This window comes from Momordica charantia (genome assembly GCF_013281855.1).
Source record: "Momordica charantia cultivar OHB3-1 chromosome 8 unlocalized genomic scaffold, Mcharantia_2.0 BLBB01000008.1, whole genome shotgun sequence".
NCBI lineage: Eukaryota > Viridiplantae > Streptophyta > Magnoliopsida > Cucurbitales > Cucurbitaceae > Momordica > Momordica charantia.
In genome coordinates, this window is record NW_028275166.1 from 26,322,171 (window position 1) to 26,346,769 (window position 24,599).

The 24,599-nt window shown below is 31.6% G+C and overlaps 3 protein-coding genes across 9 annotated transcripts; 1 reads left to right on the forward strand and 2 right to left on the reverse strand.

Annotated features, from left to right (window-relative positions):
* Positions 1-2,251: 2,251 nt before the first annotated feature.
* On the forward strand, positions 2,252-8,216 carry AR401 (S-adenosyl-L-methionine-dependent methyltransferases superfamily protein). Its single transcript, XM_022287710.2, has 7 exons — positions 2,252-2,595; positions 3,241-3,372; positions 3,897-4,097; positions 5,248-5,344; positions 6,943-7,046; positions 7,275-7,326; positions 7,751-8,216. The coding sequence occupies exons 1-7, from the start codon at positions 2,375-2,377 to the stop codon at positions 7,970-7,972; spliced, it is 1,029 nt and encodes a 342-aa protein (XP_022143402.1). The 5' UTR covers positions 2,252-2,374; the 3' UTR covers positions 7,973-8,216.
* A 2,193-nt stretch (positions 8,217-10,409) lies between these two features.
* Positions 10,410-13,460, reverse strand: LOC111013179 (cAMP-regulated phosphoprotein 19-related protein). Its single transcript, XM_022287575.2, has 7 exons — positions 13,303-13,460; positions 12,161-12,301; positions 12,001-12,063; positions 11,840-11,887; positions 11,684-11,737; positions 10,833-10,890; positions 10,410-10,703 (listed from the first exon to the last, which is right to left on the reverse strand). Exons 2-7 carry the CDS (start codon positions 12,245-12,247, stop codon positions 10,669-10,671), a joined length of 345 nt encoding a protein of 114 aa, XP_022143267.1. The 5' UTR covers positions 12,248-12,301; positions 13,303-13,460; the 3' UTR covers positions 10,410-10,668.
* A 1,134-nt stretch (positions 13,461-14,594) lies between these two features.
* LOC111013195 (uncharacterized) lies at positions 14,595-20,393 on the reverse strand. Of its 7 annotated transcripts, none has more exons than XM_088126839.1 (9): positions 20,044-20,393; positions 18,687-18,769; positions 18,546-18,612; positions 17,918-17,989; positions 16,264-16,337; positions 15,980-16,112; positions 15,476-15,556; positions 15,284-15,373; positions 14,595-14,954 (listed from the first exon to the last, which is right to left on the reverse strand). In XM_088126839.1, the coding sequence occupies exons 1-9, from the start codon at positions 20,158-20,160 to the stop codon at positions 14,889-14,891; spliced, it is 783 nt and encodes a 260-aa protein (XP_087982965.1). In that variant the 5' UTR covers positions 20,161-20,393; the 3' UTR covers positions 14,595-14,888. The 7 variants fall into 7 exon arrangements, with proteins under 7 accessions (XP_087982965.1, XP_087982964.1, XP_022143288.1 ...); XM_088126838.1 differs by having other exon boundaries at positions 15,974-16,112; positions 20,044-20,384; XM_022287596.2 differs by having other exon boundaries at positions 15,974-16,112; positions 18,546-18,795; positions 20,044-20,385.
* Positions 20,394-24,599: the final 4,206 nt, after the last annotated feature.

Here is a 24,599-nt window from a genome sequence, read left to right on the forward strand (position 1 = left end):
TCCCCCAAAGTTTCAACTCCTTTTTTTTTCATTTCATTTTAATTTATATAATTTCGCGGAGCACCCTCTCTCAAAACTATTTGAGTACAGAAGAATCGAACGCACGACTCTAGATCTGAGATATATGTTAATTATCGTTGAGTTACATTCATTTGTGTATAGCATGTAACGATGGTAATTCAAACTTTCAATCTTATAGATTAATAGATATGTTGGTTATGTTCTGATTAGCACTTTCACACCTATTCTTATTTATACTTTAAACTTTTATAAAAAAAAAATTTTATTTATTTATTCACAATAACACATTTTCTATCTATTTTTTAATTTTTTTACAACTTCACTTTTCTCTCCGCATCTTCGCTTCATTCTTTTCGTTTAAATAATATTTGTAGTTCAAAATTCGTTCGTGATATTTTGTTTTTATCGGTAAGTTTATTTTCAAATAATTAAATAATTATCTTGTTTACATATAATCAATATTATAATTTTATTTTATTTGTTAACCGTCATGACATGTTATTTTATTGTTAACTTATTTTGACCTACATAATCAATATTATAATTATATATTTTTTTTATATATTATCTTTTATTTGTAACTTTGTTTTTAAATTATTAAACAATTGTTTTGTCCAATTTAAAATATCATAATTAAATTTTATTTGTTATCTGTGTATGAAGAAAGTGTAAGCATCGTTGTATGAAAACAAAACCTTAAAAATTAGATATTCAACAAAATTGTAAATTTGTTTGAAGTGAGCAAATTTTACCAATGAAAGTATTCAAATAAGACTTTATGGTCCACTTTATTTTTAATTGAAAGTATATAAATAGGGGTGAGAGAATGTAATTAAATAGTGAGGTAGACAATGGTATGTGGATTTTTCTTATTTAAAAATTCTGCATAATCCACTATTTTATTTATAAAAAATCCCGTAGTAAATATTACGCATGACATAAAGTTAACAGGAGTGATGTGAAAATCTACCCTATCATAGGAATATAAATCGTCTCTTTTAATCGGTTCATTTTACTTTTATACTTTCAAAACATTTACTATGATCTCCAAAATTTTAAACAATTTTTGTTTTTATCTCATTTTTTCGATCTTAGTTTTAATTTGATAATTAATTTACTATTTTTTTTGAAATTTATATTTGTATCAAATGGTTTCTGTTATTTTTTAAATTTATATTATAATTTTGCAAATAGGTATTAAAGTAGACCATTTCTAAAAGTAAGATATATAAAGACAACGTTTTGAAAGTATGATAACTAAAAATAAATAAAAGTTGAAAGTGACTAGATTGAGAACTCGTACAATTTTTTTAGTACAACATATGGAGTGTGGAATAAAAAAAAAACACGTACAATTCGATGGAAATTACAGAGTTAAAATAATATTTTGAGCCAACATGAGCTTAACTCAGTAATAATTGACACCTATATGTGACAAATAAGTCACGAGTTTGAATCCCCCACCTCACTTATTGTACTAAAAAACAATATTATGGTCACAGTTTCATTTTGGTTACTTTTAAAATGTTAATTTTTGTCACTGTAATATAGTTCGTTGTAGTTCTTATATTTCTCAAATGTTTGTTTTGATCCTAGTACTTTTGACAATTTTTTGTCTATATTTGTAAAATTGGTAACACAATTTTTATACAAAAACTATTTAATACAAAGTAATGTTTATATTTATTAAATACATTGAGTGTAATGTCATATTGAAAATGTGACAGAAAAAACAAGATTACAATAAAATCAAAGATATCAAAATGATAATTTTTAAAAGTACAAAGCTAAAACTAACCTGTTAAAATTTAGAGATCAAAATAAGTCAAAGTGAAGGCTTAAGATATAAGGAACAAAATAGTATTTTAGCCCCATTATAGATTAATTTGAAATTAATATATTCTATCTTTTAAATATAAAAAGTTCTATATAAAGTGGACTAAGGAAGAAGCTTTTTCTCACTATTTTGTCATTTTAATTTAAACATTTTGATATTTATTTTGGAGTTATAATTTTTTTTTTACAACATATTGGAGAAGTGATTCGAACTCACACCCTCTTGGTAATTATTTTGTTAAGGTACGTTACTCCTTTCTCTGAGGTCGGAGGTTGGATATCGGTGCATTTGTGGTACACCTAACAAAACATCTAAATAGTTTACTCCAAAAAAAAAAGAAAGAAAAGAAAAGTAATATCTAAATATTATATTTGCAGAAAAGCCCAAAACTGACGTCTTATCACAAGATTGATCCACCGTCCGCTGCGATCGGCTCCGTGTCGTACCAACCAAGGCGCTTCCGACTTCTGACTCTCTGCAGATTTCTTAGGGTTTTCTTCTGCCATTCTCGCGACTATGGCCGCGGTTCGATTGACGCCGGAAGACGCCGAGTTGTTGCACCAGGCTCGGGCGGCGCCGTCCGCCGTCGATCTGGTCTCCGACGACGACCGCTCTGTGGCCGCTGACTCATGGTCCATCAAGAGCGAGTATGGTAGCACCCTCGACGATGACCAGCGTAATGCCGACGCTGCCGAGGCTCTTTCCGCCGGCAACTTGCGTCCTGCATCCGATTACAGGTCAAACTTAGTTTCTTCTTTTGAATTTTTTGAATCTACCCGGAAATAGTTGAAACTCAGTTCTTTTAGGACCTTGGAAGTTTGAAGACATTTCTCGATTAGTTATTTAGTTGGGGTTGTATTTTTTTTTAGTTTAGATTGATTCCTAAAGCATTCAACCGACCTTGTTGTTCTCGTTAATTTCTGGAACAAATGAATATGGGTTGGCTGGAAACTATGCGGCGTGGTTCGTGTAGTTTATCTGTTCTCTTACACTGATATTGAACTCCCAAAGGTGTGAGTGGAGCCTTATTTCTCCAATCTCTTGCTCTTTCTTTCCTTAGTCCTGTGAACTTCAGGTGAATTTCTTGTATGGTTTCCCATTTAACTCTTCGCTCTGCAGGAATTGGAGAATTGTTGTAGTACATTTTCTTTTATCTGCCTTGGTGTCATGTTTGCTTAGAGATTAGATCCATGTTTCACTACGTTTAGCTGTAACGAATATCACAACAATAATGGCTTAGAAACTTTGGCGCGCAGGCCAGTAGGATGTTCCATCTGTATCTTCTTAACCAGATCAAAAAAATAATAATCCTATTAATCTTTAAATAATTTGTTTTTAATGGGCGTATTTTCATTCTTTCACAAGTGTTGTTTTATTTTCAGTTCTGACAAGGATGAAATGGAACCGGATGCTGAAGCTGTGACGTCAATGCTAGGCCTTCAAAGTTATTGGGATTCTCAGTATGCTGATGAATTGGCCAATTTCCGTGAACATGGCCACGTTGGTGAGGTCTGGTACGTAAGAATTGCTTAAGGTATCTTATTTAATATCAACTATCAAGTATTAATATCATTGTGTTGTTGGCAATCAGGTTTAAGGTGTGGTTAGTAGTTAGCTGCATTTCGATTTTGTGTACTCTTTTGGCCTTTTGCATTATATTCATCTACTGATCATATTCTCTAATTACTTTTTCTTGTCAACATACTATATGTTGATACTTTCTGTGTACTACTGTTAGTTCCTTTGAGAGATTGGAGAACTTTTCTAGCACTATTAACTTTTTTAACAAGAGTATTGGGTATTAATCATTCAAATTTCAAAGGATAATTATACTTGGTAATTGTTCTAAACAATTAATCTCGAGGACCGCGTTTTGTCTTTCAAAAAAAAAAAGAGAGAAATTTGGTCTGTTAAACTTTAATGTCTAAAAAAAAAAGATTTTCTTTATATTGACCAGGAAAAATCGGAGAGGCGAGACTTAAATTAAATTGTATTTGTTTATCTAGTTTTCTATTTTTATGTTTTTTTCTTTCTTCAGGTTTGGATCTGAAGTTATGGAAACTGTTGCATCTTGGACAAAAAGCTTGTGTTCTGACGTTTCTCAAGGTCAGATTCCAAATCAAAGCGACAACGTTAAGTCACTGGATGTTGAACAGGGTTCCAAATTCTTGACTAGTTGGAGTGTTCTTGATATTGGGACGGGAAATGGTTTGCTGCTTCAAGAACTTGCTAAGGAGGGGTATGTTTTGAGATTTTGCCTTTTGTTTCTTGCTAACATTTAAGAGAAGTTTTTTTGGACATATATTATTTCAAGTGGAGGATAGGGTTTGTGGTAATAGATGCACCAATTTACCAATTTAAGGAAGCTAGTTGGTTATTAAATCGAGTAGGAGAAAGAAAAATTGTGGGGATGTTTTATAATTCTTTTACATATAGAAACGTATTTTGGGTGATATAGATCTCTATATTTGTTGACCTTTTCTGTCGAGGGAAATAAGTTTGAGGCAAAAATCCAAAGTGGAGTGGTTAAATAAAGGGAGTTTTGTTTTTCTCCCATTGACTAGACAATTCAAAGAGATTAAGATATTGATTAGGTCACTAGTTGAGCATGATCGGGAGAGATAATCTTAGTTCGTAGAGATGTAAAGCACGGTGCTCTTCTTCTTCTTATTATTTTTTCCCTTTTCTGTAAGCAACTTAAGGGTTAATCACGGTGATTAAGATTCTTGAACTCAACTAGAAGGTCCATTGATTTATTTTATTTTATTATAATAATAACAACAATTATTATTATTTTCATGAGAAACCAAGCTTTCATTGATAAAATAATGAAAGAATACAAGAGGAGAAGCAAGGGGAATACAGATGTTGTGAATTGGTTCCCCATTGTCAAGTGATAGTTCTTTATTTTGGTTTTGTTTTTTTGTTTTTATCAGAAACAAAGAGCACTGTATTGGAATCACAAAAGAATACAGTCTAGGGGTAGGGGTAGAGGTAGAGATAACCGCTCACAAAAGACCATAATTTTATAAAAGCCTCTCAATTTCTAATAATCATGGAAAGACTATAATTACAAAAGAAATCTTTGTGATTTGGGCTTCACTAAGAAGCCAAATGTTAACAAAAGAATCATCAACTGTCAATCTTAAAAACTCTAATGTTTCCTTCCTTCCATATAACCCATAAAACCATGCTAACTGCACTGTTCCAACGAAATTTAGCCTTCCTTCTTACTAGCCGCCCCATTAAACTTCCATCAGTCAAGTGATAGTTTTTGAACTCAATTAAAACATAAAGGCTGACGGATTTTAGTTACTAAAGATTGAACAAGCTCGCAAATAGCACCAGTACTTACCGATTGTCAAATGTCATCTTGAATTTGCTTGCAGATTCTCTAATTTGACAGGAACTGATTATAGTGAAGGGGCAATAAACCTTGCTAGAAGCCTTGCAGAGCGAGATGGTTTTTCCAATATTAATTTTTTGGTATGACTTGGCACAATGGTATTATTATTACCCAACTTATACTGTTTCAAAATTTGTGCAAATCTCTGTCTGTCCCATGGGTGTGCTATGGAACATAGTTCCCTTCTACTTAATTGGTGATGTTTCTGGACTTTGAGAATTGGTAGGATTTGTTTTTGTTTTTTTTTTAAACATATTTATTTTTTGCTTGTATACGTTTCTATTTTCTAAAAAAAGTTAAAAAATAAAAAGTTTGCTGAATGACATTCATTTTTTGGAGTTATAACTTGACTTGTGTGGCACTCGGTGATGTTAGAAATGCATTGTGAATCTCGAAATTTAGATGAGATAACCTGATCTGGTAGAGTCATAGATTTGAAAGAGCAGGTAATTGGGTTGAATTCGATTTTATAATCATTTTTCAAGGGTAAATTGTATATTTTGTGCCTAAATATTTATTTTATGTCCATTTGGTCCTTAAGTTTTCAAATTTTGATAACTGAAGTCCTTAATTTTCTGAGGTAAATCTAAATAGACTCACTGTTAGTTTTTAGTTCTTTTTTTAAGTGACAGAAAATTGACAAATTAGATTTGGGAGATGGATTGGGCATACTATAGAGTTGAGCAAACGAGGGATTCAATGAAATCAGAGTTTTATCCCATGTTTTTAGATATGTGTTTTGTAGCAGATATGAAAATTGAATTTAAATTAAAAGAAATAAAATAATCAAGGTGTTTTGTAAATACTTGTAAGTCATTTGGTTACCTACTAAATATTTAGTTTAATCTAAAATATTATTAATTAATTTATTAACCTAAGTGTTATAAAATTTGATAGAATTAATATTTTAAAATATTATATAATTTATAATATATTATATTTTAAATGTTTTAATTTTAGCAAAAATGAAATAAGTTTATCAAAGTTAAAATTTTGGATTCAAAATTTAGAATTCGAAAACAGTTTTTGGAAACAACCCTGCCAAATAGATATTCACTAAATCAGGGATTTAGTGAATCTGAAAACAAGAAACAGTATCTAAATTCTCTACCAAACAGGTCCTACCTTTCTAGTCAATTTCTCAAATCCATCCAACTGTTGGTTAGATTATGTTGCATCTAAGTTGTCACATCTGGTTTTCGTCAACCATTATTAATGGCAGGGATAACAAGCATGATTTGAAGTCTAGAGATGATAATTGAAATTCTTTAAAGCTAAGTAAACAAAATGAACAAAGTACATATTAATTGGGTATAGTTGTTAAGTGCCCTTTTGATTCAAACTAGCTGGTCACTGGTATGAAGCCTTTGGCATTATAAACATTAAAATTAAAATCATCTGCAGATTTGTTATTATTCTCATCTGCACCCTTGTGCCACTCATATTTGTGAAATCTCATCTTATTTCAAGGGTATTAGTATGCACGCGCATATACAATTTTAAAGCTTAACAGCATCTGTGATTCTTGAATAGCCAGGAAATAGTAGGCCATTTATTAGTTATTTGGAAATATTTACAACTCAAGTTATACATTGTGAAGTAACATGATCTTATTTGAACTTTCTCTCTCTCAAAGTTTTTGCCGATCATAATAACTTCATTATTTTACATGGCTTAGGTTGATGACATTCTTGAGACAAAGTTGGGAAGGCAATTTGAACTCGTTGTGGATAAAGGGACTCTAGATGCGATTGGATTGCATCCAGATGGTCCTATTAAAAGGTAACAAGAAGCAAATGTAGGCATTCTTTAATACAGTTGTGCGCTCACATAGCCACTAGATGGCAACCCTCTGAATGTTACAATTATCATCAATTCTTGTAGAATACTTACATGGGCAGCATATAAATAGATAATTGGTGATGTGATTTTTCTAGTTTCAGTTTGATACATATTTCTGAATAGAAGGTCGAAGTAATTGGAATTTTTTGGGTTTTTTTAAATTTCCAGGATCATGTATTGGGAGTCGGTATCAAAACTGGTGTCTCCCGGTGGGATATTGGTAAGGCCTTTATTTTCGCTCTTTCACAAATCTGGCAGAATTAACCAACATAAGTTGACCGAGTGATTTCATTAGACAAGTGAAAGTAATTTTGGGGAATGTGTTCAAACTGGTGGCTATCTATACGAAATATTTAAATCATATGAGTTTTAAGATCCAAATTGTTGGTAGCATCATGTGAATTCGAATTCATTCCCCTGTGACATTAACTGAGGTGCTTGTGAACTGGCCAAACATTCACGGTCATTAAAAAAAAATACATGTATTAAAAAAGGAAAATTCCCCTGATTTTTCTCAATCTCCCTTCTTTGTTCTTTAGCATGTTTGATATTTCATTCTCTCTTAGACTGGTGCATAGACATTGCATTCTTTTGTGAAACTGCAATCCAACTTGGGACTGACATGCCACTGCTTACTACTGTAGGTGATAACTTCCTGTAACAGTACAAAAGATGAACTTGTGCAAGAAGTTGAGAACTTCAATCAAAGAAGGGTTAATTCCTCTGCGGAAACGGAGTCACCCAGTGAAACGCAAAGAGAATTGCCTACGTTTCAGTACCTAGGGCATGTTGGTACGTACCCGACATTCACCTTCGGAGGATCTGTTGGATCTCGCGTTGCCACGGTGGCATTTCTTAGGAACTGATTGTGCTGGCTGTCATCATGGATTTGAAGTCATTTCTGTATGTTACACAAAATTATGGATTTGTAGTGTTTGAGACTACCAGAGTTTGCCCCCCCCATGAGTTAATGTTTTTGCTTGAAAAACCACAGGACTTTGTGTTGTGTAAAACTTTGAACCATTCTCAGGCTTTTTAGCGTCTGCTTAGGGAACTGATGTAATTACGGTGGGAGTAAATTGGAAAATTACTGAATAGTAGCTTCATGTCTGTGTGATGTTGAGATCTCAAGAAAGTGTCGAATGATTTTGACAGTTGTCGGGCTAATTCAAATCGACGATTAGAAAACATGAATCATTGAACCTGTCCTCAAGAGTAGTAATGCCTTCGCTTGGCACTCACTGAGTATAGATATTCCTTATTCATTTGTTTATTACATTATCTTTATTTCTAATTTGACAATCTCAAAACATGAATTTATTTACAGTTTTCTCCACCGTATATTTGTAACGAGAGAATGTGAATCAAGTTTTTCTTCATGGTTAATGTGAATCAAGAATCATACTATTAATTTTGAGAAAATGAAATATCCCTTCAAAAGGTAAGAATACTCATTTCGGTTTTTAAATTTGTGAATTCCAAATTTTTTTAGTACTTTCATTTCATCTCATCTCAACTTGTGTAACGAGTCCAACATTTAATTTAAATTATTATTATTATTTTTTTTACTCCATTCTAAAATAGTTTTAGTAAGTACAAGATCAAAATTTTTATTTAGTTCCACAATTTTTCGTTTTGATTCACTTTTATTCTCAGTTTGCCTAATTCTCATTAAATAAATGAAGCCTTGGAATATGTTGATTTATTTGTCATTTTGTAATTATTTTGATCTAAAGAGTAAATTACATGAAGGTAGATTTATTACTCTTTCTATAACCTTCCTTGCTCCAAAGTTCAAATTACGTTTATTGAAATGTAAGGATGAAAGCAATTTTTTCCTTTATTAAATTGCTCGATCAAGATAAATCTCAAAGAATGCCAAAATGAAAATTTATATCAATTCTTTCTAATTAACAAACAGAGAATAAAATTTATATTAAAGTAAAAGATTTCTGCAATTATTATTATATGAAAATTATTAAACAGTAACTGTGATAGTTTAATGCCAATTAATATTAAATCGTACAGCCTCAATCCATTAAAAGAGAGAAAAAAAAAATTTCTCACGTCCATGGACATGTGGAAGTCTTTTTATTTTTAACACAAAAATGTCAAAGTTTCAATTTTATGGAAATGTTGGGATATTTTTGAAACATTTTACAAAAACAAAAAATTATGATAAATATTTAAAATGATAAATAAATATTTCAATATTTAAATAAATTTTTTTGTGTGATACTATAGAAATGTCAATTCACCTTTTCACCTTTTATGTCGATATCGAACCTATTAACATAGGCAGAAATGTGAATGTCTCTATATAAATCCGAGACTTTTCATTAATATTTTAAAACAGTATTAAAATGTAACATTTGGAGTATTGGTTGACAGAATATTAAACTATAAATAACCAATATAGTAAATTATTAGTATAAAAATTTAAAAAGAAATTACATTTGTTGTAAAAAAAAAAAGAAGATTGGATATGAAAATGTATCAAATTGGAGATGAAAATCTATCAACTTGGATATATCATTTATAATTTCTAGAATAAAACTTAAAGAGATATTAAAGAAAATAAAGATAAAATTATAAACTTAGTTCATTAACTATGATGATTGGATAATGGATTTAATTGGTCCAAAAACATTTTAACTTTTTCTAAAATTTCGTTACTAAGCTTTAAACTAAAACTCTAATTCTTCAAGGGATTTATCTAAAAAAATTCGCAATATAAGTAGGAAGACAGTTTCAAATAATTTCAAATATCAATATTAACGAAACATTGGCTTGGCATACTTAGCTTAATTTGAAATAAATTGGCATGATGCAGCAAACAACTAAATAACATAATAAGCATGTTATTTATCACTTTTCAACGGTATAGCTTGGTGATTAAGATATTTCTACTATCTCATTGTAGGTTCCCAAATTGTGACATGATATTTTCAATAAACATAATTTTCATTATTAAAGTTCAAGACTAAATAAACACGATACTCAAGTTTGAAGGACTGAATTTAGAGGTAGGATGAAAGCAAAAAGTACACAATACAAGAAATGTTACCAAAACGACTTTATTTTATTTTATTAAAAGACAAACTCAAAACTAATTTTTGGAGCCAATTCGAGCATAGCTCGAGTAAGGCACCTATTACCATCTCTAAGATTGAAATCGATGTTTGCCATTGTTGATCTGGGAAGGAAAAAAACTACTTTTGCAATCCTTGAAAGACAGAAAACCCAACTGAACAATTGCTAGCCAGCAAGGAAGAAGATCAAGCTATATATTTCTCACAAATCTGCTAAAACATTCTTGAATTTGACTCATAAAATGTCATAATCTATGTCATCAATGACAAATATGAAATAGATCAATGTAGTTACCATGCTCCATACAATAGATATATATTCTTAATGAAGGCACAATAACATATCCCGAACCCGAGCAATTGTATTCTAAAAAACAAAAGAAAATTGCTCATACCTAGATAGGTATTCAACAGGACTGAGATACAATCAAACAGCTACAACATACACAAGCAGCAGTCGTTCATTCATTCTAATTCGCATATTCATTTGGAGCAGCTCCTCCATCTGCATAATATATATATATATATATATATATATATATATATACCGCAACCATATCAGTCTGGGTCATTATTTTTATTATTATTATCAGCGTGGGGGGGTATTATTTTTAGCAAAAGGTTTAGATCATACCTTCATCATCTGATGGAGCATAAGGAGACTTCCTGTATCTTGTTTGCTGTTGCGTTGGCTAAGCAGCAGAGAAAAAATTGCAATGACATAAGTCCTACTCCTACTTGATGATTGTAATAATACGACAAAGAAAATAAAACAGAAATTAAAGGACTAACACATCATTTCACAATATTTGTCTAAATCTTTTGTATGACAAAAGATGCCTTGTCAAAGTACTGTGTAATCCTTGGAAGTTGGATCTAAGCAAAACTAGTAAGAAGTAATGCCACCATCTTTCTAACTTTGGATCATAAAAAAGAGAAGAAGAAGTGTATGTTACCCGTACCAGCTAATAATACCCAATTAAGCACACCTGAAAGTTCGAATACGCGATCTCTTGGGCGGGCGTTACTCACAAACTGCATGTACTTACGAACAGGGCTGCCCCTTGGAGGCTACAATGATTCTTCTTATTCTTCTTATTATTTTTTTTTTAAATACTAATTTCTAACCTCTCTCTTGCTAATTCTTTTTCTAACATTCTTTCCATTACTAATTTCTCTGGATCCGTTCTTTCCTCATCTGTCCTCACTTTTGTTTAACATATCTCTACCCATACACTTTCTCTCACTTATCCCTTCTTCACTTCACATATCTCTTAATTTTTTTTAATATTTCTTTCTTTTACCCACATGTTTCTGGAAATTAAAATTGTCATGCTCTAATTTTTCATTCAAGAGGTCAAGGTCAAACTTTTTAGATGCACAATCACTCTGTTAAGTACGTGTTATTACTCAAGATCTCTGCCCTAAAGTAAAATCAAGGGTCAAATACTTGAGATGAAGTCAATAAGGATATTATTCACCAACCTGTAATTTCGGCCGCAGGGCTTCTAAAGGTCCTTTAGGCTTCTCGACTCCTTGCTGTGTCAGCCAAATTATGGAGGAGTTAGCCAATTGGTGAAGTTATGTGAACTAATTTCAGGATCAAGTAAAAATGGCGGTATAAGTATACAATAGACATACCTTTCCCAATGCCCAATCAGCAGAATCAAAATAAGCACGTTCATGATCCTGAAGTTGAGATTCAAAAACTTCAGAAACCCATGTGGAAGGATGCATGGACCTCATTGAAAAGTGAAAACCATACTGAAAGGATACACAATTTTTTACAAGAGAAAAATCACCTTAGAAATGAGTGGTGGCTTCTTGGGAACAATTCCTCCATATTTTTTCTTTATAACTTCCTCCTATAGAGAAAATTAGTCACCAAATTCTACAAATTGGTAAATTTGCAATAAAATTTAGACGTTATTGTAGAAAATGCATATGAGTAACGTTACAGACCTCCATCTGAGATGATGGCATAGGTTTTTCAGATCCAACATGTCCATCTCCGTCCACTCGTTCCGTCTCTTTGATATGCTCAGACATTATTAACTAGAAAATCTCAATTAAAAGCAACTCCAATAAATATAAAATCACAGCCTGCAAGTAAAATTCAACGGATCATTAGAACTAATTCTAAGGAAGGGACAAATGAACTGGCAGCGTCTGTCACTCATAGTCTTCAAGAAAGTAGCAATAGCCAATCCGAGTTATACTCAGTGGATAAGACACCCAATACAATCCTAAAAGTTAATGGTTTGATACCCCACCCAAAATTTAAGAGCTGCAATTTAGAGATGGACAACAATTTCTTTAGGAGGGAGGCCACCCTCCAAGAATATGCCAGCGCTAAATATGAGAGTATTTCATCAATAGGAAGCGTATCCCATATCAGGAACAGGAAGTTTTACCACACAACCTTCCTCATGCCATCATATATACAGAAAAACTTTAGAAAAAGAGAATCTAACGGTAATAAGGAAGGGGTAAAAAACAACAAGAACGCATAGCAACATGTTAGATAACAAAAATAATTTATGCAGAGTACTCTTTATAAGATGCAGAGTACATCATTAAGTAATAAAAAAAAAGAAAGAAAAAAAAAACACCAACAAGACCACATTGTTCAGAAAATCTGTCTTCATGGATACATGTTTCCACCCATTCACGCCATGCTCTTTGATATCACCAAATTAACTTCAAAACTAAGGAACAAGATCACACTCCCCAAGACTGAACATAGACCACAAAAACCAATTCCCCTACCTAGCGGCAACCACCGACTCAGCATACAGCTAAAACAGACAATATCGATATCAATTACCACAAAAACCCGACGATATACATACATCACATTCGATTTCTCGGAAACACAGATCACAGTGGACTTTTTTAATTCCAGATATTACTTCATCGAATTACATAACAATCAGAAATACATCTATGCATCAACCAATCAAAAAAAAAAAAAGAGAGAAATGGATAAAGAAGCATATACAGAGAATAGAGAAAAAAAAAAACACAAAGCTTATTGTTGAGCGTATTGTAATGGAGATGGAGAAGGTGAAGGATTGAAGAGCGAAAAAGGATTGATACAATACCGTTCGAAGGAGGAGCTTCGAAAATGGCGATGGCCGAAATGGATGAAGACGATGAATTGAACCCGGATCTGATCTGCTCAGATCCAAATTATTTGTTCTGTTTATTTATTGGTTTAAATATGTTATTGAAAATTACTCATTTTATTTTGGTTATTAAATTTTTGTAATATCTGTTTTATAAATTAAAAAATAATAATTATTAACATGTCGAAGAGGTATACTACTGCGTAAGCATGTATTCAAGTTATATAGGTTGGAATCGAAAATTAAGTAGACAAATTTTAGATACAGAAATATTTATTTTTTAAAGTTCAATCACTAGAATTGACGTTTTAAAAAAAGTTTTGAGATAGACGATGTGAAAGTTTTAAAAGGATTAATTTCTTAAAATTTGAAGGCTAAAATAAATATTTTAAAAATTCAAAGACAAAAATATAATTGAGTTAAAATTTTAGAGACCAGGATTTAAAACCTTATTTATTTTATATTTTAAAATTTGCTTGTTTGTGAATTTCCTCTTCTTGCTGAAAGTAAACGGCAAGGTCACATGTATATTTTCTTGCCTACATTGAACAAAATAGTGAATTTGACTTTTTAAATTTTTTTTAAATATTATTATTATTATTATTTATATTTATATTTACCTCCTATTTTTCTTTAATATAACATGTTGGAATGAAGATCGAATTCACAATCTCATTGTTGGAGGCTATTCGGTTGAACTATGATCGCTTTGACATGTTTACATTCTATTTTGATATAAAATTCGTCTAAGATTTACATAAATAAAAAAAAACATAACAATAAATTTAAAATTCAGAAATATTATAATCCAAATTATAATTAAACCTAGATGTAATGTAAAACACTCTAAAAAAAGGCCAAATTTTTGGTATATTTGAAAAAAAAAATTAAGTTGTGATCTTTTTATTTTTATTTTTATAAATATATATTAATTTTATACTTCGAAATGGAATTTTCTTTTTGAGATAAAACGAAATGATATTTAACTCTTTTTTTATTTAATTTTTATTTTATAGAATGTATTACAACATTTTATTTCAGATTTAAACTGAAATCTTACACAATACTATGTGAATTTATATTAAAAGTTAAATATATTGACCTCGACTGAGTTTACTTGTAGATTTAAATCTCTTCTTAAATTTATTCGATTCTAGATGTTTAAATTTTGTTAACTTGCACGTTAGCTTTTTGTGAGTGACCCAAGCCAGTTTCAAATTACACCATTTTTTAACAGATTCGAGGGCAAATTTGGCAGCTATAGATCATACACAGAATATTGAAATCAATACTTAATATACAGATCAAATCCCCTACTAACTGTTCCATGCTTTTATACATCAGAGACTCGAGCCAATGATTCCATTGCACAAGAAATTAGATTCTTAACCAAAGGAGTTTCTGCTGACTCCCTCACAAATGATGAAACCGGGTTGTGTCTTGCTACAAGGACCGGATGCAGACTCGTACCTCGTAACTTCCTTGCTATGAATGCCATTGATGGCCTTCCTTTTTGTCGATAGCATCATTTCCATCATATCAGAAACGGGGCCGAGGGATTACTATCTCAAGTGGATGAAGCGTGGTTGAGGATGGTTCGTCGAGTCACTTTCATCATCTAATGGATCCTACCAGAAAATACAAGGAAATTCAAACGTCAATTCGGTGAATGTGAACTACCCGACATCTAGCTCAAGGAGGATAGAAAACCATAACCAATTTTCAGGAATATAAACTCTCTTACAACACATATATATCATTGTTGTTAAAGTATTTCACAAACTTTAAAGGTTATGTTGTAAGAATTTAGAATTTAGAGGAATAATCTACTATTAGACCTCACGGTTTAATAAATCATGGTTAAGTACCTTATTACGCATCAACTCCATTAAAAATAAAGCAGTTCATTTGACGAAATGTTGTTCGAAATGAATCGGGATATAGCAGTGTCACTAACCTGATAATGGCGACGCCGTTGGCTGGAAGTAAACGCCCTAACCATGACATATATTGGCAGAAGAATCCCAACAATTCTCAAGATGAGCAACTGAAACATACAGCAAATGAAGTTCTGATTCTCCATTGGTCTCAACAATGGAGGAGGCCAGGGGGAGGACAAGTAGAAAAGGAAACAGGGCAACGAGCTTACCATTAACAATGTCAATGAATACTCTCCAGTTCCGCTGATTATAATTGGTAGCGTATGGCGTAAGAGGAGGAGAACGATAAACTGCAACATACAAATATGTCAGCAGTTTCAAACATATGCTATTGTATCTCCTAACTTGGAATAAAACTATTTTCGTTCTTCCCGTTACATATGACTTCTAACATTTGTTCATGTAGACACACTAGGGTAAAGGAATATAAGATATGTCTACTTAAGGTTTATGTTCAATAAATTACTAAAGAATTAACGGAGAAAATTTAAGAATTAAAACAAAATATTTGAAAGTTTATGCTTAAAATAGAATAACTAAGAATGATAATATGTTTTAAACCGAAATTTATATTCGTTTTTGGTAACTTCACATTGTGGATGAAAAGGAATCAACAAGTGAAAACATGTAATATTTTTTCAATCTTTTATTTTTTAATTCTAAAACCACTAAAGTACACCTAAATGGTTTTAGGAGAGAGGGAATACAATAACTGCAACTATGCGGCAGCACAACACGCTTCTCGGAGAGGGAGCGAGGAAATCATCAATGTCAGAATCAACATAATCGTGATCAGGCATTCCTGCAGATACATGCAGGTTCAGTCTAGACATCTCCCAATTTCCCCTAAAACCACAATTTGACAGCATTGTTATACCAATATCAATAGTGTTTAAAAAAAAAGAATGAGCAAGAATTGAACATACAAGATAAACTAGAGAAACTGGCAGCTGAAATTAAATAAAATGAATTATAGGGGGAGAGGTAAATGGCTTACCTGAAATGTATTGGCGAACCAATACCTCCATAATAAAATACAGGGGGAGGTGCTGTAAACCCGGGCTTAAATTGCTGCAGTATAAGGAAAAAAACTCTTCTTACTTACATAGTGTTAAACAACCACTGAACAAGTTATATTTAACAATTGTGGTACGAGTTCAGAAATTAGCATGAGACCAAACAAATTTCTGTTAGTATTAATCGGAGAGAAAATGACATTGCAAAGGTTCACACTCAAGACTTTTTGCTCTGATACCATGTAAATGGTAAGTTTCAGATGTCTTTAGAAAATAATACTTTTAAATAAAAATACCTCTTCTATGAACACTTTTGAAAGAACTAATTTAGCATTTCTCCTAAAAGCATTTAAGTGTTCTTTAGTATTTTTAGAATTTTCAAAATCAACTTATGATTATCATACCAAATGCTAAAAACTTTGAAAAGTGATCAAGTGATTTTGTTTTTGTTTTTGTTTTTTTTTATATTCGTGAGTGTTCGGACCAGCTTATGCGCACCTCGACTAATCTCACGGGGCAACCGCTTGACCCTACTACATTTGGTGCCGGGAAACACATAAGAATTACTAATTCCGAAGGTAGGTGGCCATCATGGGGTTTGAACCCATTCCCTCTCAATTAACCCTAGTTGTGATTAAGTGATTTTGTTAAAAACACTTTTTACTATAAGGTAAATAGACCCCTCTGCCTTTTATTCTCTCATCTGTACCACATTTCTAATATGAGGTTAATTCAGCAGCCTTTGTTTTAGCGTTGAGGTGAAGTTGCACTTCTATTTCTTTGCATCTTAGACAACCCTTGATGGACATGTAGATTTTGGAGGTTTCTACCTTGCTTCTTCTGCTGAGGGACGTTCCTTTTTGTCGGGGGAGAAATCATTCTCAGGTTTGGACCCCTAGCCCGTCCAAGTGATTTTCCTATAGCTCTTTTTTTCACTTGTTGAGTTCTCCCTCTCTTTCCCCTTTTTGCCCTGTTGTTTACTTAGCTTAGGAAGGTTAAGATTCCAAAAAAAAGATAAAAAATAAAAAATTGCTTGGCAAGTCTTACATGGAAAAGTCAATCTCGGAGATATTCTTTCTTTTAGGGGTCGTAATGTGCTTTGCAAAGGTGCCTCGGAGGATCTTGACTATGTTTTGTGAAGATGTCAGTTTACTCAAGATATTTGGGATTGATTCTTTGAGTTGTTTGGGGTGTCTTGGGCTCGTAACAAGGATTGTCAGGTGCTGATGGAGGAATTTTGTTGTTCATAGAATCTTTAGGAGATTGAGAGATCCAGGGAGTATGTATGGGAGCTTATTAGATTTAATACCTCCCTCGGAAAGTCATTTCTAAGGTTTTTTTTGTAATTATTAGTTAGATATTGTTCTTTTGGATTGGAGTCCCTTTCTCTAGGTGCCTCTTTTTGTTGGGCTGATATGTTTGTATGTCCTTACATATTATTTCATTTCCCCAACGAAACTTAGTTTCTCATGGGAAAAAAATACACTTTTTACCCTTGCAGAAGTGATCCAATTCCTAAATTCACTCTAAATCACCGCTAAACTAAAGGAGGTATTAGGTATGTTTAACACATAGTTTGTCATTTTGTCATAAATTAGCCATGTATTAGAAACATTCTTTATAAAAACAACAGACCTGGTGGCAAATCTCACACATTGTATTGCCTTTCTCGTTGCACCACCTCTGTACGCACTTGCGATGAGCATACTGCAATTATCAACACTAATTGGAAGCTAATTATCAGGGTGAACCATCTAAACAAACGCAACAAAGAATTAAGGATAGAAAGAGGAAAAGAAACTAGGTATAGTTCTGCTGTATTAAACTACAAGAAATACGATACAAGGTCCTAAATCTGTGACATGAGTCTGGTTCCATCCTTTCAATCTAATAATAAGTACATGCAAACTAAGTTGCAAGCGTTTTTATCATATTATAGAACCCTAAGTACATGCAAACAAAGAATAAGGAAATAGTATAGTTCTCCTGTATCAAATTACAAGAAATAGGATACAAGATCCTAAATCTGTGACATGAGTCTGATTCTATCCTTTAAGTTGCAAGTGCTTTATCGTATTAAAGAATCCAAGAGCAAATATTTTGGGGAAAAGTTAAAGTTGGATACCAAAACTAAATGCAGAAAATCTCGAAGATCATCATGTAAACAGGGGTAAAATTTGGAAGAGAGAGATTCAAGAATAGCTATCTTGATTTTATCAGTGAAACCAGTTGGTGTTGAGTCATAAACAAAACTAAATCTAACCTTCAAGCTGCCACAGCAAGAACATGGGGTCTCCATGTTTGATTCGACATCCTCATCGTGGCAAATTCTGCACTCAACAGATTTGCTTGAAGGCAACATGGAATCGACATCTATATTTAAGGAAGATATCACATTATCTACATTTGTTGAGGCCATGGGCTGATGGATTCTGTTTTTGCTCTCAATAGTAGCTTCAACGTTTGATTCAGTGAGCAACCGATCCACTAACAGCACAAAATGATCCCCCATTCTTTGATGAGCCAGACATCGGTATCAGTGTTGATAAAATAAAACAAAAATAAGCAAAACAAAGTATGCAAATGTTTAGACCAATTTTTTTTGCTGCAGTGAGTGACCAACTTCTCATGAGAATTCAGATTCTATCTCAGCATAATATAACTTCAAAGATAGAGAAGTAGGAAAGAGAGAGAAAGAAATGACACTTCAAGATTTTTGGAATTGACATGCAAATTCTCCATCAATTATCCGAGGAAGTAAAACAACACAGAAGAAACCAAAGGTTGAGACCTTCAAGCTTTTCAATTTTTTGGGCATCTAACTATTAAAAACATCACCTGCAGTAGAACAGTTTATTTTACTCGAGAAGTTTATTTTGAGCCCGATGCTATAGATACTTGCAACGATACAAACTAAAGAATTCTAGATGTTTATTTTCCCTCCTTGTTTTCTCACAAATTAAGACAGGAGCAAACTCAAAAACCAATTTCAAAAAGAATGAAATTCCTCTAATCAAAGAAATGGTTCCTAGATTGAGAAACAAACCAGCAAAAATCATGTAAAATAGCTCTTTAGGACAAATGCAAATCCAAATACTCCATACTGTTGTTTATAAGTACAAAATTTTGTTAAACCCCAGATGTCTGGAATGCCCTCCAAAATTCTAGGTTAAGATTGGGCAAAACCTCCTCGATAATTAGTAGGAATGAGTCATCAGCATTATAAGTGTTGAGCCTCAATACCCCAGTTACAAAGAAAACAGTAAGATTTTGCCTTCTCTTTCAACATTTAGTTCTTAAGACTAAAAAATGTAGTTCTTTAAGACCTCTGAACTGATTGAAAATTCTGCACTTCTTCAAGTTAAATGCAAGCATGTAAGGAAAACTAACCACTTAAAACACCAAATACCAAACAAGACATCAAGTCGAAATCATATGATTCTAAGAAAAAGGAGAATAAACGGTATAAAAACTCAAGGAGGAGAATCGATTTAAAGGAAAAAAAAACAAAATATCAAGAAACCCACATTGGGAAAACAAACAAATTCAAAACCCAGAAACCAAAACCCAAAAAAATGGCAACCCAGATCAAGAAAAGTATACGATTCATGAAAATGGATAAACAGAGACAATGGCAGCACCTTCAAACAACTACCCACCATAATTGCCAAATGATCGAACACATTGCAGACAATAACTTATGATTACGACAGCATGTGAGTTAAATTAAATGCAAAAAAGTGAGAGGGAAGGATGCTTACAAAAATGGGAATAGAATTTCTGCAGCAGAAGAAACAAACAATATTTCCCTTCTTTCCCTCCGGGTGCTGTTTTTTCAGAGACGAAGCAAGAGATGGAGTGTCCTCATTCCATGACATTTCACAGAAATTTGAAAATTTTCAGTAAACCCAATTGAATAAACAACAGATTGTTTTATAGCGGTTATGCGTTGCTTTGAGGATGTAGCGGGAGAAGAAGAAATGCGAGAGATTCCAACGGCGAAGGAAGGAGCAGTACGAAACGACTCTTCAATTCGCCATTTAACTGATCAAACGGAAAAACTCTCATCCAATTCTTCGGGCGATATTTCCATTTTCCTCTCGCGAATATTTCAATTTCGCGCTTGAAAGTTAAAAAGCTCCAATATTCATTTTGTTTCTTGTTTTATACTTTTAGAAATTAAACTTCTAAACACTAATTTTATTGATTTATTTTTTATTTATTTTGTCTTTTTTAAAACGTTTAAAACTTTTAAAAAATAATAGTTTGCAAAAATTAGTTAATTTTTTTTAATTTTAAAATCAAATATTTTTTTTATTGTTTAAATAATTTTAAACTTCTAATTCATCGAACTGAAATTTGAATATGCAGTAAAATTAATACATATTCAAGACTCATTTAGAAAAACGTCCTACAAAATTGCCCACAAATTACACAAAATTCATTTAACAAAAATCAAGTAAAAGAAAATGTCCAAATCAAACATGAAAAATAACGTTTTGTCCCACCACACACAATCGAGTTTACAGTTAACTATCTACAAATCCTCAAAATAAATAATAATTAAAAGTTTTATTGCATGAAAATTGAATATATCCCAAGATATGTTCACGTGACGTTACAAGTCAAAACATGTGATTTGCAAAAGAGAGAAAGTAAGTTCCTCAAGATCAATGTAACCAAGATGCTTTTAAGACGAGCTATCGATCATACACATATCTGAATATGAAAACGACTTTCCTATTTATATTATTGACAAGTGGAGTCTATTTAGAAGTTATCGAACATTGGTCCAAGAATTGTTAAATAGGTTTCGTCATTGTAGGACGACGGTTGACAGAGGTTAATCATTACATTGGAACACTGCATGACATCGGCCATTTTCGAGGCTATGCTGAGGTCATCATTTTCTCTTGCCACTTGGAGAGTCATCTTTCACAAACCTAACTGAATGTATTGATACAATTCAATTAGATGAAACTAAACGTTTACGACTAGAACTGACTCATCGAATTCAATTACCGTGTTAAAAAAGATTTAGAGACTAAAAATTGTAACAAATTTTAAATTACAAGACTAAAATTATTACATACTAAAGTTCAAGAATTGACTTGTTACAAATTTAAAAGTATATAGACTAAATCGTTACAAACTAAAATTTAGGGCCTAAATGGATCATTACTTACCAGAACAAAGATGTTTTAATCTAAACCTGAGTAGAACTATCGACCCACGACAAGGCTATCCCAAAAATGGGATAGAATTGATGATCATTCCCTTCTCTAGCCAATGTGAGACTTTATTTGTAATCAACTTACACACCCAACACAATGCACGTTTAAAATTTCACTGTTACAATCGTTGGATAAGCTTGTTTTTTTTGCGACATGCATTATCGTCTCTTCTCACAATAAGAAAGGAAAAGATTATAAAAAGTTGTAAAAGAAAATAGTGGATGGACGAAAAACTTCAAGAAGATATTAATTTAGAAGCATAATTTACAAATATATCGATACTATATTTACACCTTTTGTTTTGCAGAATTACAAATATATTATTTTCTTGTAGACGTACCCTTTGGATAATTCTTCATCAATTACAAACATATTATTTTGATTTAACCACTTTTTATATTTTATATTCTTGACCTGCGAAGTTTGAATTGATACATAATTCAAAAATAAATTAAATAGTTGTGGTAGTAAATTCTTTTGGAATCCTCAAATAAATCACACTTCTTAGTTAAATATGTAAGAAATAATAATAACAAAGGAGTAAAGTTAATTATAATGTGTGAGCTTAGTACCGGCCCTTTGGACCGATAAACTTTCAATGTTGATGACGATGTTGGAGCCACTGCACTCATTTCATTAGGATGCTTTAGATTTTCATTGCCAACCAAAGGTAGATTTAAGGGAGTTGAATGTCTTGGACCAGGAGGAGGTGGTTCAACGAAAGCTGTTATATTATGTTTTGTTGAAGCGATCATCGCTCTGGATGTTGCCATGAGTGTGAGAGGAGAAGACATTGTAAGCAAGACGAAGTAGATGAAAAGAAAATACCCGCGTCGTACGACCATTGTCGATAAATCAAGAATTCAGAAACGAGAGCCAAACATGAAATCGAGTTTTTGTCTTTTGGTGTACGAAGGATGGGTGGAGCCTGATTTAAACACAATGGTGGAGAGGGGAGAGAGAGAGTCCATGAGAGATTTAGAAATGCAGTTAGAATGTTGGTGTTTTTAATTCTAGACTCGTAAATTTTCTAACAAAATTTTACCTAAGCTTATAAAAAAAACAGAAAAACAAAAAATAAGTTACTTTAACAACCTACTCGAGGGGGATAGATCAAATCTGTGTACATATATCATTAAAATTTTACAATAATTATTTAGAATTTAATCATTAGTACAATGCAATTTACCCTAATTAAGATTATTTATATCGTGGTAGATTCATAAAATTTTCCCCGTTTAATTAAGCCCTAAATTAAATTGTTTGGACAATTTGATTGATATCAATATTTGTTTATTTTGTAAGATTCTTTTTTAATTTTAAATAAATAACCAATGAAAATTTATATAAATAATAATCTATTTGGTATGTTTATAAAACATGCATAACTATATAGTTGTGACGGTGTAAAAAAAATCTTTTATTTTTAATAAATTTATACATTGTTTACATTCATTTCAAATATAATCTTGAATTTATATATTGTCTACCTTATATAGGAATAAATTCACTAAATTAATAATCCTTATTATTTTTTTTAGATAAGATATTTTATCGTCTTAATAAAATATTATAATTACAAACGTCTCATTTTGTTTCCAAAGTTTTAAAATCAAAATATTCAATTTAATATAATGTTTTATGTTTGGATTTTAAGGAGTTCAAACTTTAATTAGAATTATAAAAAAATTAAAATAAATTGTATCTGACTAATTAATTACTTTTACATAAAGGTTCAAAAAAAATCGTAGGTTACAAATTTAGTGTTTATCATCCTAAGTCATTGGTCAAAGCATGCATAGATTCGCGATAATTGACATATATCAGAGGTTGTGAATTTGAATCCTCATCCTCACAGATTGTACTGAGCAAATAAAAAAAATGTAAGTCATTGAAATCAAATCATTAACTTCATGAAGAGTGAAGAGGATGTGGTAGAAAAAAATCCAACAAGTGAAACATATAAATATAGCAGGATGATACAATAACCCAAATATTGAGACTTTTTGAAAATGGGATCTATTTAAAAAATATTTAGAAAATAGGGAGAGGGCTATGGGTTAAAAATAATATATGTTTTGTATTATAAATTTAAAAATATACCAACTAATTTTAATTTATAGATTAAAGTACTATTTTGGTACAAAAAAATTATAAGTTCATTCTTAAAACCATTAAATATTAATATTTAACGGTGTTTAGGGTGTAGGTGCGGGTTGAATGACTACGTCTCACATTTATTTATTTTATTATTTTTTTCCATTTCCTCCAACTGCTTTTTTTTTACTACTTCTTTTAATAATATGCTTTTTTATTCTTTTATTATTTTATACTATTATTCTTTTATTATTAAATTATATTAATAATATTGTGTTTTGATTTGTTATAGTATTAATTCATTCATTCAACTACCTACCATTCTTGTTATTTTATTTTAATAATATTATTTTTATTATTTTACTCTTTTTTATAATTACTTTCTCATAATGTATTCTTGTTACCATCAAAATCACTTGAATAATTATTTTCTCTCATAGATTCAAATTATTTAACTTAATCACTAATTATTCTAAGTCTCACACCATATCTATATGTTAAATAATTTTAAATAATTTTAAAGTAGCAATAATTTTCTCACCCAATTATTTTTAGAAAGAAATAATAAAACACATGACTTGAAATTTCATTCATCAGAATAAAATAAACCTTACAGTTTATGGGCAAAAATTAAATTTAATATAATTTATATTTTTGCGCATTTTGATAATCGAGAAGGATCAACATCCTCTGCTAAATGAGCAAAACAATGAAACTGGTTAGCCAACCGTGGCAAGCTAAGACAACCAGCAATTAAATCCCCTTCTCGTAGTGTAACTCCTAATAATTCGGTACACACATCCCGCCAATTGTGCTGAAATGATCAAATAACAGCTGTCTCATCTACAGGTAGCCCAAATTGGATGACGATATCCTATAACGTTACAATACACTCTCCATACAGAAGGTGAAGTATCTCTTGTCACCAATGCTCCACGAGAACTGTGATCAAATGTTAGTCTAATTGGATAAAATCAAGTCGTGAA

What these genes read in the sequence shown, in the direction of transcription:
- AR401 (XM_022287710.2), top strand. Translation starts at nt 2,375, where the DNA reads ATGGCCGCGGTTCGATTGACGCCGGAAGACGCCGAGTTGTTGCACCAG. An exon ending in CGTCCTGCATCCGATTACAG is followed by an intron (nt 2,596 to 3,240) that starts GTCAAACTTAGT and finishes TTTTATTTTCAG; the next exon opens with TTCTGACAAGGATGAAATGG. An exon ending in CCAGATGGTCCTATTAAAAG is followed by an intron (nt 7,047 to 7,274) that starts GTAACAAGAAGC and finishes TTAAATTTCCAG; the next exon opens with GATCATGTATTGGGAGTCGG.
- LOC111013195 (XM_088126838.1), bottom strand. Translation starts at nt 20,160, where the DNA reads ATGTCATGGAATGAGGACACTCCATCTCTTGCTTCGTCTCTGAAAAAA. An exon ending in GAAATTCTATTCCCATTTTT is followed by an intron (nt 18,770 to 20,043) that starts GTAAGCATCCTT and finishes TTGTGCTGTTAG; the next exon opens with TGGATCGGTTGCTCACTGAA. An exon ending in CTTGCTGTGGCAGCTTGAAG is followed by an intron (nt 17,990 to 18,545) that starts GTTAGATTTAGT and finishes TGATAATTGCAG; the next exon opens with TATGCTCATCGCAAGTGCGT.
- LOC111013179 (XM_022287575.2), bottom strand. Translation starts at nt 12,247, where the DNA reads ATGTCTGAGCATATCAAAGAGACGGAACGAGTGGACGGAGATGGACAT. An exon ending in CCCTGCGGCCGAAATTACAG is followed by an intron (nt 10,891 to 11,683) that starts GTTGGTGAATAA and finishes TCTGCTGCTTAG; the next exon opens with CCAACGCAACAGCAAACAAG. An exon ending in TGCTCCATCAGATGATGAAG is followed by an intron (nt 10,704 to 10,832) that starts GTATGATCTAAA and finishes TATATTATGCAG; the next exon opens with ATGGAGGAGCTGCTCCAAAT.